This window comes from Lingula anatina, chromosome 9 (genome assembly GCF_051362555.1).
Source record: "Lingula anatina isolate TDL-2025a chromosome 9, LinAna3.0, whole genome shotgun sequence".
Taxonomy (NCBI): domain Eukaryota; kingdom Metazoa; phylum Brachiopoda; class Lingulata; order Lingulida; family Lingulidae; genus Lingula; species Lingula anatina.
Genome location: NC_141775.1, coordinates 9,002,652 through 9,018,663, shown reverse-complemented (window position 1 = coordinate 9,018,663; position 16,012 = coordinate 9,002,652). Strand labels below are relative to the sequence as shown.

Genomic DNA, 16,012 nt, shown 5'->3' with positions numbered 1-16,012 from the left:
TAGGGGAGGGGGGGGGGGGGGGAGGATCTGTTCAGGCTTGGACATAATGACGTCATTATGTCCAAGGTTCAGGCAACTAGAATATTTAAGTCGTGCCCCAAAAAGGTTACTTGCTTATAATTTGTCTCTTGTTTGACGTAATTTTAGTTATTTCAGGGTAAAGAACACTTTCTAAATTTCCTAAATATCCCACAGTTACTAGTCAGTCGTCATTAAGCGTGCGCATGTACATGTATAGTATCAGGGACGACTTGTGGAGTTGAAATTACACGTGCAATCACTGTCGCAAAGGAGAAATTATATTCTTGCCTTCGTTTCTTATCACCCTAGTATCCCTTGTGATAAGGGTCTCACTGATCCTAAGAAATACTGTGCTATATAGAATTGATGAGAAATAGTCTTGTTTGACTTGTTTTCCTTGCCAGGTAGTGATATTTGTTAAAGGGATAATAACTCTTTGTTTCGCCCCCCCCCCCCCCCCCCCAAAAAAAAAAAAAAAAAAGAATTTTCCTGGAGTAAACAAGAATTTTCCCATACTTACCAATGGTTAATGAATCCATTTTTACATTTAAAATTAGTCCCTGTTTTTTTTCTAAAAAGTTTGTTTTTTTGTTAAAATCTCTTAAGAGATTTTAACAGAGTATAGCCATCAATGGAGGTCACGTGGTCTGAAGACAAGCTCAGATATCAGAATAATAGCTTTAACTGCTGTTTTTGTGGTAAAACAGAATGTATTTCTATGGGTATATTTCCAGAGATTTAGATCGATCCAGGGATTAAAATTTAGATCGACCTAACTCCCTGGGGGTTCACGCTAAATTGCAGTCAGCCGAGCGGGCACCATAGTAAATTACCCCTTTACGGCTTTTAGTAGGCGGGACAGACGCTTAAGCTGGCCAAGCTGACAGTAATCTAGTGAGACTCCCCACAGGGATAGATCGATCTGAAAATGGGGTGTTTGAGTTATTCACAATGTTTTTATTGTGAAATATAGATCTCATACAAATACAAAGAGTTATTATCCCTTTAAAGCAGGGAATTATATCGGATATAATTCTCTGGTTATTGAAGCAATAATTGCTTTTAAGCCCACCCATGACTTCTTTTAAAGGGATAATCTTTTCAGCTAGTTAGAAATGTACTGTTCTTGAATGACTTTAGCAAAAATACAACTTTCTCTAAACTTGAATGACGTTAGTGTCCATGATCACATAAATTTTTGCATGAATTATTAAAAAGGCCGTTTCTAAATTTGATTCATAGCTTAATTTTGCACTGTTCCAGACATGTCCTGGCAAGCTTGCCACTTGTGGGGGACCCTTTTAATGACCGCCCGTCCCCCACATTACATGACATATACCTTTGATAATAAAACCCCAGGGGTTGGGCACAATGGGCTCATATCCTTGATGATGATGCAATCTGAAATACTGCTACAGAGATTCCCAGGTTCTATGTCTTATATATGCACACAGAAAAGAATAAAACAACTTCATGTTGCAACTTCAACAGAATATATTTCCCAACATTTTACAAGAAATGTAACTTCTCAACGTCAAACTGATCTCTCCTCAGTCTCTCCCCCTATCTCAATCTCCTGTTTATCCTCCTCTAGATATAAGTTCACAGATATTTATGCTAAACTTGTCAATCATTTAACTTAATTATAAACTGACTGGTAACTTCAGACATCAGTCCACCCCTTCATGGTAAGCACCCTGGGTAACTCCCATGTTAGTGCTTGATAACTAACAGATTATGAGCTTGAAACAAAGGACATTTTAACAATTTTGAACTGCTAGATGTGAAATATAATCTAAAGCTACTTACTAGTATACATCTTGGTTTCCCAAGTGTGGATTTTATGAGACAAAGGCTTCCATGCACTGATAAAGTTAATGATACATCATGTATCAAAGTTTTTAAAATACTTATAACACTTTTTAAAATACTGTAGTCTTCAATACTGTGGTTTCTTAGTGTGATGATGCAACTCGAAGACAGAATATTAATTTCATTTAACAAATGCTTTTCATGGAGTACAAACACAGAAAGTTTTTGAAATAGATCTGAGTACAGAAAATTTAGCAAAAATCTAATCAAAGTATAGCTCCAGTTAAAGGTGGGGTAAACAAATGTTCAAACTGATCTAGGTAACCCTTTGATGAATTAACTGTTACTTTTAATTGATCAAGTTGCCTGCTTTGAATCAAGGTGCATCTCTAGGTAGAGGTTTGGTAAACTTATTTTCCCACTTATCTTGGTATCTCGTTGATTATCTGTCACTTTTAATTGCTTGTCCACTACCCACTTCAATAAAAATATTCATAAAATGTTGTGTACCCGTTCATCTCTTTACCCCACCTTAACCTGGAAGATAGGTGGTTTTACTTTGATTCTGGATATTTAATAAATAAAAGGAATTTGTTATAAGATAGTCCGTTAAATGATGGTGTTGCATTATCACATTAAAAATATTTTGAAAGAAAAAGGATGAAATGTTTTGTCCTTAAAACTTTACTTCATATTTGTATATAAATATATTCCTTGGGGGGAAATGTTCGGGGGGTGGGGGATTGTCCTGGAATCCAACAAATATATTGAAATACGTAGTTTCAAGGGTTGTTTTTGAATGAACATTATACTATCATGAAGAGAATCATATAGAACAACTCTCAAACAGAAAAGCAACTATTTCTGGGTATGCTGAGATATATTCCACATACTGTACGTGTTAATTGTTCCTAGGAAGGGTCTCTGTTGTCAGACTTGTTTAAGTTACAAAACCACTCTAAGAATACTAGATAGTGGTGACTTTAGGACATCAGATACTTAAACTATAATGTTTTTCTGTATCCATAGTAACTGAATACTTGAACTATTATTCACTACAAACCATAAAATAAAATTATAAATAAAATAATAAATTGTCCAACGCAACAAAATGAAATAAATTAATCAGACTTCTGAAGGTTTTTAAACTATGTTCAGTTTACATATATAGTCATTATGCACCTCACTGTGTAAAGTAAAAAAAAAGTTACACATGATAAAAATGTTATTTTGACTGGCAAATTGTTAAAAAATGTGATTAAAATTGAATAAAGAAACCTTGATTTTGGAACTGAGGCAGCAGTTTCGTTGTTTCTTGATACAGGCAACGCTGTCTGATAATGACTGTTCACCAAATACATTGAAAAAAAAAATGCACCATAGATGTGATGGTAAATTTTGACATCATCAGGACTTATCTGTAACTTTTCCTTCCTTTCTATATACCGACTAGATAATGAGATTAAAAGCATCAATCCTCAATCACCTTGCAATTTGGAATCACATGGAAGATGTTAAAAATTCTAAACAAAATGTCATGGAATGATTAAGTTTCCTGATTAAACTGAAGCACTGATACCAATATTCATAGAATTATATGCTAATGTTCTCAAATACCCAATGAGAAATATATTTCAAAAAGTAAACTGATTAACCTACAATATAAATATATGAATAAAATTACTCATATTTTGACTGTAATGTCTAAAAATGCCAATTTACTGTTCAGCCTGTTTTTTAAATCTTCGTTTGCTTGGCTAAATGCAAAATGGTGAATAAATATTTCAAAATCATTAAGCGTGTGATGTACAGTGGGAGGGGGAAGCTGACAAGAACAACCTTTTAGGCACGGTTCACATGAAAAATCCAAATTCTAAAAATCCAAAAATCTATTGGCAGTATCAAGTGATCACGGTCTGTGCCCTGAATACCCCACAGTGCAATTAACTAGCAGGCGTCAGAATCTCCTCCAAGCACAGCTGAGAATTAAGTACAGCTTTGGAAACAACTCACTCGCTCTGTTTGTTAATTGCACCGCGGGGTATTCAGGGTACCATTAATACCACTAATGGATTTTTAGAATTCGGATGTTTCATGTGAACGGTGCCTTAAGCACCATCCAAATCTATATAAAGGTACCCTATTATAACATAATACTGTAGTGTTAATATAATTTCATCTTAAATGGGAATGTTGCCAAATATTTGAGATTGTAACAAACTTTCAAAGACAAATTGACTTATCTGTCATTGTTTCCTAATAAAAAAAAAGTACTTTCTGGGTAAGCATAATAAAGCATTTCAAGTTTTAGATGGCTGCCCTAGATTCAAAATCTACTGATTTTACTCTGTTAAAATAGAATTCTTCCATTAATTGATCCAGCCATTAATTCATTTTTTAATTTCTTATATTTCATCTTTATTTCTTTCTTTTCATAGTATCTGGAAGGATGGTAATGCATTTTCCTTTCTTCTCTTTCTCTTTCTTCATTGTTCTCCTCTGCATGATTTTTATTGGGGGGTCTTCTCCTCAAGTTCTATCTCCTCTGGACCTGCATCAGGCTATATAAAAAAACAAATGATAAAAGTCCAATAAAAGTGTAACAAACACAGTCCAATGACATGTCGACAAATATGGATTTCCAAAAGCAATGCAACCATATGAGCAGAAGTAGCATAAAAATAAGTAATTTCTTTTCATTTTGACAGGCATTTTGAAAAAGAACTCCACTGACACAGTAAATATAAAGAATTTATCAAAAATGTTCTCCATTTAAAAATACAGTGCAAAAAAAGGTTTACCAAATGCTCAGGACATGCATCTTGAGTAAAGAATTTAAAAAACTTTTTTTTTCAAATTTGAGCAAATTTACATAAAACTGAAATTTAAAAACATCTCGAGAACACCAATGAACATTTTATGATTTGCATGATATATCTTCTTCTGACTTTCTTTCTCTAGTCTCAGTGTATTCTACTGCTGACAAATGCAAATAAAATAATATAAAAATTTAAGGATTAAAAGTAATTACCTTCTTATCTTCACAATCAGCTGTTTCTGTGTCACCTTTAAGGTTTTGTTTCTCGTCACTGCAAGACAATAAAAACCAGTACTAGTAACATATTAAGCATGCAATTGTCAGTCAACTCATTATTGAAATGTTTGTGGCGAGAACAGTAAAGAACCAAATGTTCCTGGTTGAATTACCCCCATCTCTTATTTGAATTAACATACATGATTGAGGATGCATTCATCGTCTAAATATTAATTTCAAAAGTACCCAACTAACTGGCTTTAAAAACACCTTTGAAGTGAGTGAAAAATAAATAAAAACATAAGGAGTTAATTTTACCAAACCAGTTGAAAAGAAGATAAAAAAATACATTTAGATGTTTTTTTTTTAAATTTTAATAATAATCATAATAATAGTCACAACAACAACAATAATGAAAATAATAAACATGCATTTTTCATAACAAGGCTGATGAAAACTCCGCCCTTTGAGGTATACTACATCAAAGCTGTAATAGCCTAACTTTAATTTGTACCTTGCTATTGATCCCAGCAGACAATGGGAAAATGTTTAGAGTCATCCCTGGGACAGTATGCCAATCACCACAATGGCAAGGTCATTGAGCAGGGGGTTCGGTTAATATGGAATTTGGGACTAAAGTTTGGTCTTAACTTTAAGCCACCATATTTCCAATTTCTCACAAATAAATTTGTAGTTGTCTATGAAATAACTTGTTGGTTTGAAAAATAAGCCATTTGTTTAACAGTTTATGTAACACAATGGCAATTCTGGCTTATTTAGATGAACTAAACAACAGGTTTAGCTAGGCCCTAAGAAGACTTCATAACATATAAAGAGCTATGACAGTTTTCCAACATTTTTTTTTCACATTTCAGCTTTGTTCTGTTAGCAGCCAATGTTCGGACTTATTTTAATGCCTGTAGATTCTCAGACCTTGGTGGCCTTTTTGACTGTAGCTACAGGTTTAAAGGTCTGGGCACAGGCTAGCTGAAACAGGCTTGCAAAAATAACAGGATAATGACACTGGACACATCACATATAACAAATACACTTTCATGCTGGGCATTTTACTCCTTTGCTGCCTCAGTATAGCTCCATCTATTGGCCGAATCTTATCATCCTCAGGCAATGCTTGCTAACATTCTCTGCGATAACAAATAAAGCAACACAATGTCAGGAATAACTCATTTATTTGGGAGTGTACATGAACAAAGACGATTTTACTGACACTACACTTATGATGACAGAGCCAGTTTAAAGAAGTTTGAATAGAAAGACATCAATTTCAGACAGTTTTCTGTTTGGCAGCTTGATTTTAACTTTTGGGAATAAGCCTTTTTATCCCTGTTTGGATAAAAAATCTTTTCAAATAAATTCATAAAATACTGGTTGCAAACTCAAAACAAATATCACAATTATATATATATAGCAAATGCCATGATTAATTTGTCACCCTTTCTTCTTAAGAACTTCAACTGGTCTTATCTGGGCATAAGTTGGTACAATGTGACAGATAGACACATTTTAGTAATCCATTGTGGAAATTGTGACAACTCGGTATATTTCTGGGTGTCTGTTGTAGTAGTTGCAATAGCTGGTTACATTTTTTTGGGTTGACTATTGTGTTAGGACAAGCAAGTGGAGATTTCTCAACCAAAGCAGTTAATTGTTAATCCACAGCTTGACTGGGCACATGCTAAGACAACACATGAAAGAACAGCGAACTTACTGTAACAATTCAAACAAGATGATACTACTGGCAATCTACAAACAGAATTAACATTTGTTAACATTTGTTAACCTCTACCACCACCAAACAAATGATTTTTTAGATTTAATGAAAAAAAAATGCTCATCAGTGCAAAAAAATAGCCAATCCTAAGTCAGGAGCAGCGCCATACCCCAAATCCACTTCTTATAAGAAATTCAGCTCAGCTCAACAAAGGTAACTGAAACATTATTTGGCATCTTTGTCACAAAGCCACATGGATAAGATATTTTTCTTTGATCCAGAGAGTCCTTTGGGAGCATGTTGTAGTCCTTACAGAAAGCTACTATCAGAGAGACTATAGTGCTTACAATTCAAGAAGAGGCTGGAAGAAAGATCAGAGGTGAAGGTGGAGAAGTGGATCAGAAGATGAAAGCACGAGCATATCAATATGGATCACCTACCCAGTTCCATTCTCCACATCTGCTATTTTACAGTTAGCTGGACCGCAGGGCATTTCCTTGCCACGCAGGTGAGTGCACAAGCACATGAGCACACCACGATTGTATTTGAAGCAGCAAAGAATGTCTAGAAAAATCAGGAACACAACTGTCATGCTGGCAATCACTATGACAATAATAGCACCAGGTGAGAGACCTCCTTTCTCTGAAGCATCTGTTTTTTTAGTTCCTAAAAGTAAAGAACAAACCTTGGTTATGAACTGAACTAATAGTAAAATTCATAACAACTATGTGCAAGTGCATCCAAATATTCATGGCATTTTATCAGATACATAAAAAATGTGTTCTCCCCAAATATGTCTGCAGATTCTGGGTGACATGCGTTTTTGCTCCTTGATCCATCATAATCCTAAAGCTTATGTCTGTATTTTTTAAAGATAGCCACAAACAATTTTTTGTAGAATTTTTTTCTTAATGGTGGGGAAAAAGTAAATCAAGTTCAAATTCAAGGTCACATCATATATATATATATATATGACTTGCTATTGAGGTTCAGCAGCAACTATGGGTGCATCTCTGCCAGTTTTGGAGAAATAAGGGTTGGACATTTTGCAATGTTAAGTTCAAGGCAAAAAGTAAGTCAGAGACCAAATTCAAGGTCACAGCAACATTGCCAATATAAGACCTCCCGGCCATCCATGCTCAACAGTAACTATGTGCAAATCTCTGCAAAGTTCAGATTATGGTGAAAAGTAGGTCAAAGGTCAAATTCAAGGTCATAGTAAATCTAACTGACTAAGTAAATAAAAAATCTCATTAAAAACACAATAATATCATCAAAATATTTAAGTGAATAGTTGTCTGTAAAATATGCAATTTTTTTGGTATAAAATTCAGTTGATTTCTTAAATGGATATTCAATTTAAATTTGCTATACTAGTACATGCAACTATAAAAATACTGACAATGTTGAACATTAAAAATCAAAAAGAAATTCAAATCAAATCTCCTGTCTTCTTACCTGTGTCCCTTTGTCTCAAGGAGGCCAACACCTCCACTGGCACATATCCGTTATCCACCACACATTTGTACTGGTCATGGACTCGCCCCTTCTCCAGACTTATGTTCAAGTCCACCGCATGCTCATTGTCCTTGATGAAGGTGTACGGGCCCTCTGAGGAGAGAGGCATCCATTTCTCAGTGCCTGGGGGGCTAGAAGAAGCGTAAGTAACATTTAGCATACAGTTCGTGATTTACATATACCGGTACTCACATATGTAACATCGATATGGCATTAGTATTATTAAGTGTACAGTAACTTATTTACATATGTCACAGAACTGAACTAAACATCGACGCACTAGACCACTAATTACCTCCCCTTATGTTTTCACCCCTGTTTGTTTGTTTGTTTGTCTGTCTGTCATCAACATAACTCAAAAAGTTATGCATGGACCGATTTTGATGAAATTTTCAGGAACTGTCAGAAGTGGGCGAAGGAAGAGATGATTAGTTTTTGGTGGTGATCCGGATCAATAATCAATCAATAATCAACAATAATAAAAAACCACTACCTTGGAGGAGGTCTGCACTCTTGGAGTGCTTTTCTAGTTAAATATATGTCTCACTTCAGGATTTTGAAATACATAGGCCACCTGCTGATAGAGACTCACACATGTACTTTTGGATGTCATATGATGGAAGATGAGTTATTGTTTGTTTAATTATACAGGCATGGGCCATCTCAAAATTAAAAGGAAAATACATGTAAGTTGATATATAGAGGCACATGTTTAAAATCCTAAAAAAAGTGCTATATTGTAATTCAGTAATTAATTAGTAGCTTCCTATAGTTTAATTTATTCAATTACAGGCATATGCCATCCCAGACCTACAGCTTTAAACAAGGCAGCAAAGCTGTCAAATGTACAGACAAATAGCAGGAAATTACTATGCACAAAATAGGCTACTGTCAATTCCGATGCAAAAGTACATTATGTTAAACTGCAAATTCAACATCAAATTTTAATTATGCTCAACAGGTAATACCAATGTAAGTAAAATGTGTAACAAGCATAAGGCTTCAGGCCCATGGGAGTTCAAGTTCACACTTTGAAAATGTATAACTTCCAGAAAAAGAAGCCAATTAGACTGCTTTTCCAACTCAGGCTGCATTTTAGTCCTGTATTTCTTTTTTGAAAGTCATAAGTAACATGGTTTTCCCATAATGGTCATCATGGCAGCAGCACCCAAAATTGTGTTTTCTTCTATTCTGATGCAATATTACATAATGGTTAACAGCATAATGACCGTCAATTTTTAATAATAAAATATATGTATCATGGATTTTTAGAAAATGTGACTAGCATGGGTCTTCAAGCCCGTGGAACTTCAAAATCACACCTTGAAAATGCCAATATGTGAAAAAATAAATTAAAAAAAAAACTGTTTAACTGGCAGTAAGAATTACCAAACATTCTGCATTGCCTACTGAAGCTGTATTTTAGTCCCATGTTTCTTTCCTGAAAGTTTGAGAACAGTAAGTGACATGGTTTTTCTTAAATGGTCATGGGAGCAGTGCCCAAAATAGTTTTTTTTCAAATTTTGATGCAATATTACATAATGTTTAACAGCATAATGACCATCAATTTTTAATAATAAAATATTAGTATCATGGATATTCAGAAAATGTGACTAGCAAAGGTCTTCAGGCCCATGGAACTTCAAAGTCACAACTTGAAAATGCCAAAAGGTAAACAAGACAGCACTATTCTGAAATGTTTTTTTTTTCCATTTTTAACAATTTTTTTTAACATAAAACAAAATTAACAGGTTACTGCCATTTTTATACGCCCAACTAAGAAAATTGATGAGATGGGAAAAATATCAATGCAACAGTGTTAAATGTCCAATTTCCTCCATTCTGAGATTCTGAACATAGTGAATGATTGAATCTGACAAACTGCAATGATATGAGTTTATTTCCATTTTTGAAACTTTATTACACAATACACGATAACAAGTTTACCATCATTTTTACATAATCAACTAATACTGTTGTAAAGATGCAGGAAATGTCAACCAAACACTTTTACATGTCTTATTAGTTAAATAATGAGACTGTTTACATGCCTAAGAATTGAATCTGAGGAAATGTGAAACAAGACAGCACTGTTCTGACATGGGTTTATTTCCATTTTTAACACTTTTTTTAACATAAAACAAAATAAACAGTTTACTGCAATTTTTATATGATCAACTAAAAAAATTGCTGAGATGGGAATAATATCAATAGAATAGTGTCAAATGTCCAATTTCCTCCATTCTGAGATTCTGAACATTGTGAATGATTGAATCTGACAAACTGCAATGATATGAGTTTATTTCCATTTTTGACACTTTATTACACAATATACAATAACAAGTTTACCATCTTTTTTACACAATCAACTAACAATGTTGTAAAGATGCAGGAAATGTCAAACAAACACTTTTACGTATCTTATTAGTTCAATAATGAGACTGTTTACATGCCTAAGAGTTGAATCTGAGGAAATGTGAAAAAACAGCATAACTTCTGAAATAATGCCCTGATTATGCTGATTTTCGAACTCAACCTGCGTTTTAGTAAGATTGACCTTTCCTGTAAGTTTAATGAGAATTGGCCGATCTGTTTTTCTTATATTGTGTTTACAGTGTTGCATATATGCTGAAAAATGAAAAAACAGCATAGCTACTAAAATAGTGGCCCGATCATGCCTATTTTCAAACTTGACCTGCATTTTAGTAAGATTGATTACTCCTGTGAGTCTCATGACAACAGGCCTAACGGTTTTTCTTAAAATGTGTTTACAGGGTTGCATATGTGCTGAAAAGTGAAAAAACAGCATAACTTCTACAATAATGGCCCGATCATGCTGATTTTCGAACTTGACCTGCATTTTATAAATATTCATCAGCTCTGTAAATATAAAGCCAAAAAGTAAAACTGTCCTCCACTTATCGTGTTTACAAGGAAAGTGCACGGCGACGGCATCGGCATCGGCACCGGCATCGACGACAGACGCAGGTGATGGCAATATGTACAGACACATCTGTGTCTGTACATAAAAACCATTCACCACACAAATGACGCAAATCAAAATTTCAAGAGCGGGCTCCTATAGAACCACGATGTTCTGGGCTCCGTATCTTGAAAGGTTCGCTATGTTGCGCATGTGCGCAAGCGTCTCGATTCCATAACTCGCCCATACTCGTCCCATATTTATAATGCATTGTAGATTCTATTTGATATAGCAATTCGCAATACGCGATGCTTTCGAGATACGGGGCCCTGATTTGCTGCTTACCTGTACCAGTACAACCAGGAGAAGTTCAGTGGGGTGCTTGGGTCTCCCCTGGCAGAGCAATTAAACCTAACACTAGTTGGCTTATTGTCATCTTCAAAGACAATTTTTTGTTCAGGATCTACAAGCAACTGAGTCCTTCCTGATAATACAATAAATAAAGAAAGAAAAAAGAAATTAAAAAAGAAAGAAAGAAATACACAATCAAATGAATAATTAGTAAAATAAATAATACCATAAAACAAATGGAAAGATAACAGGACACCAAAAGTAACTAGTAATTTAGCTACTTACAACAAATATCAAAATGAATGTGATACTCTATATCTGAATCTTGTGATCAAGAAAACAGAATAACAGTGATTGTAATGTGTGTGTGTGTGTGTGTGTGTGTGTGTGTGTGTGTTAGAACATGCATGTGTTCATATTCATGCAGCATGATTAACAATAAAGCTGTGTACAGGATCACCAAGATTACTAATCTTGATTCCGTCTTTTGTACTATAGAGGGCAGTTTAACAAGATAAGATGAAACTTGAGTAGGAAAGGAGGGCATTTCAACTCACGTAAAACATTCAGGTTAATGTTGGCCAAGAGGTAGCCATGTTTGTTGCTGACGTTACACTGAAATGCCTGTATATCATCTTTGCTGACGTTCTTCAGGGTAAACTTGGTCGGCTCCTGCTCATCATACACAATCCTGGGCTCACTGAGATCTATCACATGAAAAATAGACTTAGACTCCGTTCACATGAAAAATCTATTTTCTAAAAATCTATTTTCTATTCGCGGTATCTTGTGATCACTCCGAGCGCTGCCGAGAATTAATTACAGCTTTGGAAGTAACTGGCTCGCGCTGCCAGTAATTACGCCGCAGGTTATTCAGGGCACAGACCGTGATCACAAGATACCGCGAATAGAAAATAGATTTTTAGAAAATAGATTTTGCATGTGAACAGTCCCTTATACACTGGGTTATGGTGAAATGATAACACATGTATCTTGTATTGGTACCCTCTACCAGGGCGACAGATTGATATTCCACAGATATATGTCTCTAGATCAACAGACCAAAATGATCGCCTTTTTATCTATAGACATATCTGTGAATATCTTTCGAAAATCAAACTGTTGCCCTGGTAGAGAGTATTGTATTGGTATACAGTATTGATGATAAAAATGTAAACTATTCCCAAAAGACCAAACATGTTTGTGTCAGTGGGGATTGACATCAAGTCATGTTATCAAAGTTCTTTGATGATGTCGCACCTCTTAGGTTTATATTTAGGTTAATATTTAATATTTTGTTTTAACCAACATTAAGTTAACTTGGCTATGATTCTATTGCTTCTATCTATTGTGAAGGAGCATTGCACTCTTTCAGTTTTAATTTAGCTTCTGGTGGTGGTTAAAATTTAACACAAATTTATTGAATTTCAAAGCCAAATAGAGCTTCTAAACCCTAACATGTAAAAAAAAAAAACATTCTTTTTATTGTAACAATGACACTCTCTTTTATTACCCTCTACCAAGGTGGCAGATTATATAGGGAAAAATGGGAAAAGTCACAGAGCCAAATGACTGTTTATTTATCTAGAGACACATCTGTTAATATCTGTGAAAAATCAGTCTGTCTCCCTGGTAGAGAGTACTCTTTTATTATATTACTGTATATGATTGACTCTTGTAGCACTGTAGGCCTCTGGTTGGTCAGTTACCACAAACTATTGAATAATGTCTTTGGATAGCATAACTTTGTGTTGACATATAATGTCGTCATTCATTTATGACTATATAGTTGCAATATTGGGGTAGGGGGAACAGTGAAAGAGTGGTTGCCACATTAAGTAATAATGGGGTTTGGGTGTGTATGGTAGTTATATTAAAATGATGTAAAGGATGTTGACTACATATTTATATCTAGTAATTCTAAACTGAAAGTTGTTTTCTTTGTACCCACGAAGACAGTCGTTAAGTAAAAAAAAAATAATTTGTGCACATTCTGTCGGGGACTATATAATGAAAAGTGCCCAATTAGGATATGCAGTGCTCATATTTTTTAATATCTCCCTGCTGCAAAACCCCAGAAATGTTTGCTATGATATGAAAAGTGTTCAGAAGCCTAGCTTACCCAGTTCCAGACCATTGGAATAAAACTTGGGTTTGTCAGGAGTTGGAATTCCCTCAGCATCACATTCAAAGGTAAAATCATCACCAGCTGTAAGTGTAACATTGGTGTCCTTAGGTCTCCCAGGTTTTGTCCAGTCGGGGGCACCTAAGCAAGACAAGATGAAATCAATAAGTCAGTGATACTGTTTGGCAATGCTATAGTGTGTGTGTGTGTGTGTGTGTGTGTGTGTGTGTGAGAGAGAGAGAGAGAGAGAGAGAGAGAGAGAGAGAGAGAGTAAATTAAACTGGCTCACCTTCCACAACAACTTGAATTTCTTCGCTCCGAGAACCATTGGACAAAGTGCAGCGATAGGTCCCTTCATGATCAAAGGTCACATTTGGAATGAACAGGCTTGGGATCTTGTCTGCAATGCCATCTGGGTTCGTTTCTGTGCCATTGGCGGCCAATTTGTACCAGCCAATGGTGGGGTCAGGTCTGAAAATAAATAGACATTTGAATTTAAGGGATAATAACTCTTCATTTTGGCCAAAAAATGAATTTTCCTGGAGTAAACAACAATTACCCATACTTACCAATGGTTAATGAATCCATTTTAAATTTACATTCAAAGTTAGTCCCTGTTTTTTTTTTTTTTTCTAAAAAGTTTGTTTTTTTTTTGTTAAAATCTCTTAAGAGATTATAACAGAGTATATAGTCGTCAATGGAGGTCACGTGGTCTGAAGACCAGCTCCGATATCAGAATAATAGCTATAACTGTCGTTTTTGTGGTAAAACAATGTTAATGTTCATTGTGAAATATAAATCTCATACTTAGAGTTATTATCCCTTTAACCACCTCAGGTGCAAAAAACTTTTTGGCCAACTGGTCCTGGTTTAAGAATGCAATATCAATGATTGGGGTTGTCAAAACTTTTAGACCATGTGAGATTCAAACATTTTGTACAAGCTGGAACACTCCAGCACTGCCTGGGATTCTCCGTAAATCGTATTTAGTGTAATCAGTTAATTTGTGTGACACACCTCCTTGAGTAGCTAGGGGTGATTAACTTGAATTGGTTACATATATACCTATACATCCCCTGCACTGATACTCCCCCACACCGGTACATCCCCGCACCAATACTACCCCACACGGATACTCCCCCACAATTACAGACATACTGAGGGGGAGTATCGGTGCCGGGATGTACCAGTGCGGGGATCTATCGGTGTGCAATATCGGTATTGATGCGCATAATACAAAAAATTACTAAGGGGGATTATCGGTACGAGGGAGTAATGGTGCAAGGGAATATATCGATCGGTGCGGGGGAGTAACGGTGTGAGGTAGTATCGACATGACCCCATTAACTTTCATGTGCACTCAGCTAAATTACCCTGTCTCGTACAACTCTAGGTCTGTCAGACATTTAAACTGATTACAGTGATCACTTAGCTATAGGGAGAATCTCCTGCACAGTTCAAGTTGGATCAATCTAGTATAATTGTGTCTGCTTTGACACAAAATGAACTGGAAGCACAGTTATGACTGTGGACTCCATATTAGTGCATGTCTGACAGTCTGGGATAGGCGAAAGTTCAGTCCGAATAGGTAAAGATTTGGACAGGGTGTAATGAACCTTTTCATACATATGGAATGAATACATGTCCTAAACTTATATAATTTTATATGCTTAATTCAAGGGTGTGCTCGAAATAGGACAATACGTTTTGGTCTAACTTAGTGGATAACGCAACCCACGGTTCGTGTCAGATTTACGTAAGGTCAAGCAAAGAAAACCCAAGTCCACATAATGACCAGTTAAACAATTTATTAGTTGACGCGCGGTAGCTACTGTACATATTCTACGTGAAGTCTCCAACTCCTAGCTCTAATCTATGTCTCAGTACTCTGTCGCTCCCAGTCTCCTTTCCTTCTCCTGTCTCCTCTCTCTCTTGTCCCTAAGGTCTCAGTTCTCATCGCTTACATACTAATTAATTATTGAATTGAAAACTGCACTATTGTGCAATGTACATCAACTCTAATTACTTTTAATTGCATAGTTAATTGAATTCTTTACTTCGGCGCTATGTAAAGAGGCCGCCACATTACCAGTACTTAAGAGCTATTTGCCCTACAACACATTACGTCATATGTCTTCAAAAGATATCTATGTCGGACATGACAAGGGTGGACTGTCTGACAAACATGTCTTTTTATATATTTTTAAGTATTTAGGAACAAAGCAAAACATTTTCTATAAAACCATTAGCTGTGTTTGCTAGAATATAGTTGACAGGTTGAACACACAAGCATAGTTTTGGCTTTAAAACCTCATCCATGGATCTTGTGGAAACAAACAGGTCAATCACCAATCCCAAGAATTCCTGAATCATGTTTCATGCAGAATCACGCTCGAAAAATAAGGCCCATGATGCGGAACGCAAAAGGTATTCCCTAATCTTTATTTACATAAAATATGGAATATAAGGGCACATTCCCATATATTTTAGATCGTT

At 35.4% G+C, this 16,012-nt stretch overlaps 1 protein-coding gene across 9 annotated transcripts in view; it reads right to left on the bottom strand.

The window, feature by feature from the left end:
- Positions 1-1,497: 1,497 nt before the first annotated feature.
- LOC106173429 (leucine-rich repeats and immunoglobulin-like domains protein 1) overlaps positions 1,498-16,012 on the bottom strand; it is a 50,116-nt gene continuing 35,601 nt past the window's right edge. For 8 of the 9 annotated variants that reach the window (XM_086995178.1, XM_086995180.1, XM_086995182.1 and 5 more), the window contains 8 exons: positions 13,806-13,987; positions 13,514-13,657; positions 11,949-12,098; positions 11,386-11,524; positions 8,058-8,248; positions 7,040-7,265; positions 4,865-4,922; positions 1,498-4,394 (listed from right to left, as the gene is read on the bottom strand). In XM_086995178.1, coding sequence (XP_086851304.1) covers positions 4,344-4,394; positions 4,865-4,922; positions 7,040-7,265; positions 8,058-8,248; positions 11,386-11,524; positions 11,949-12,098; positions 13,514-13,657; positions 13,806-13,987 — 1,141 coding nt within the window. In that variant the 3' untranslated portion in view covers positions 1,498-4,343. Of the gene's footprint in view, positions 4,395-4,864; positions 4,923-6,768; positions 6,817-7,039; positions 7,266-8,057; positions 8,249-11,385; positions 11,525-11,948; positions 12,099-13,513; positions 13,658-13,805; positions 13,988-16,012 lie in introns of all 9 variants that reach the window. The other variant, XR_015331009.1, reaches the window with a different exon arrangement.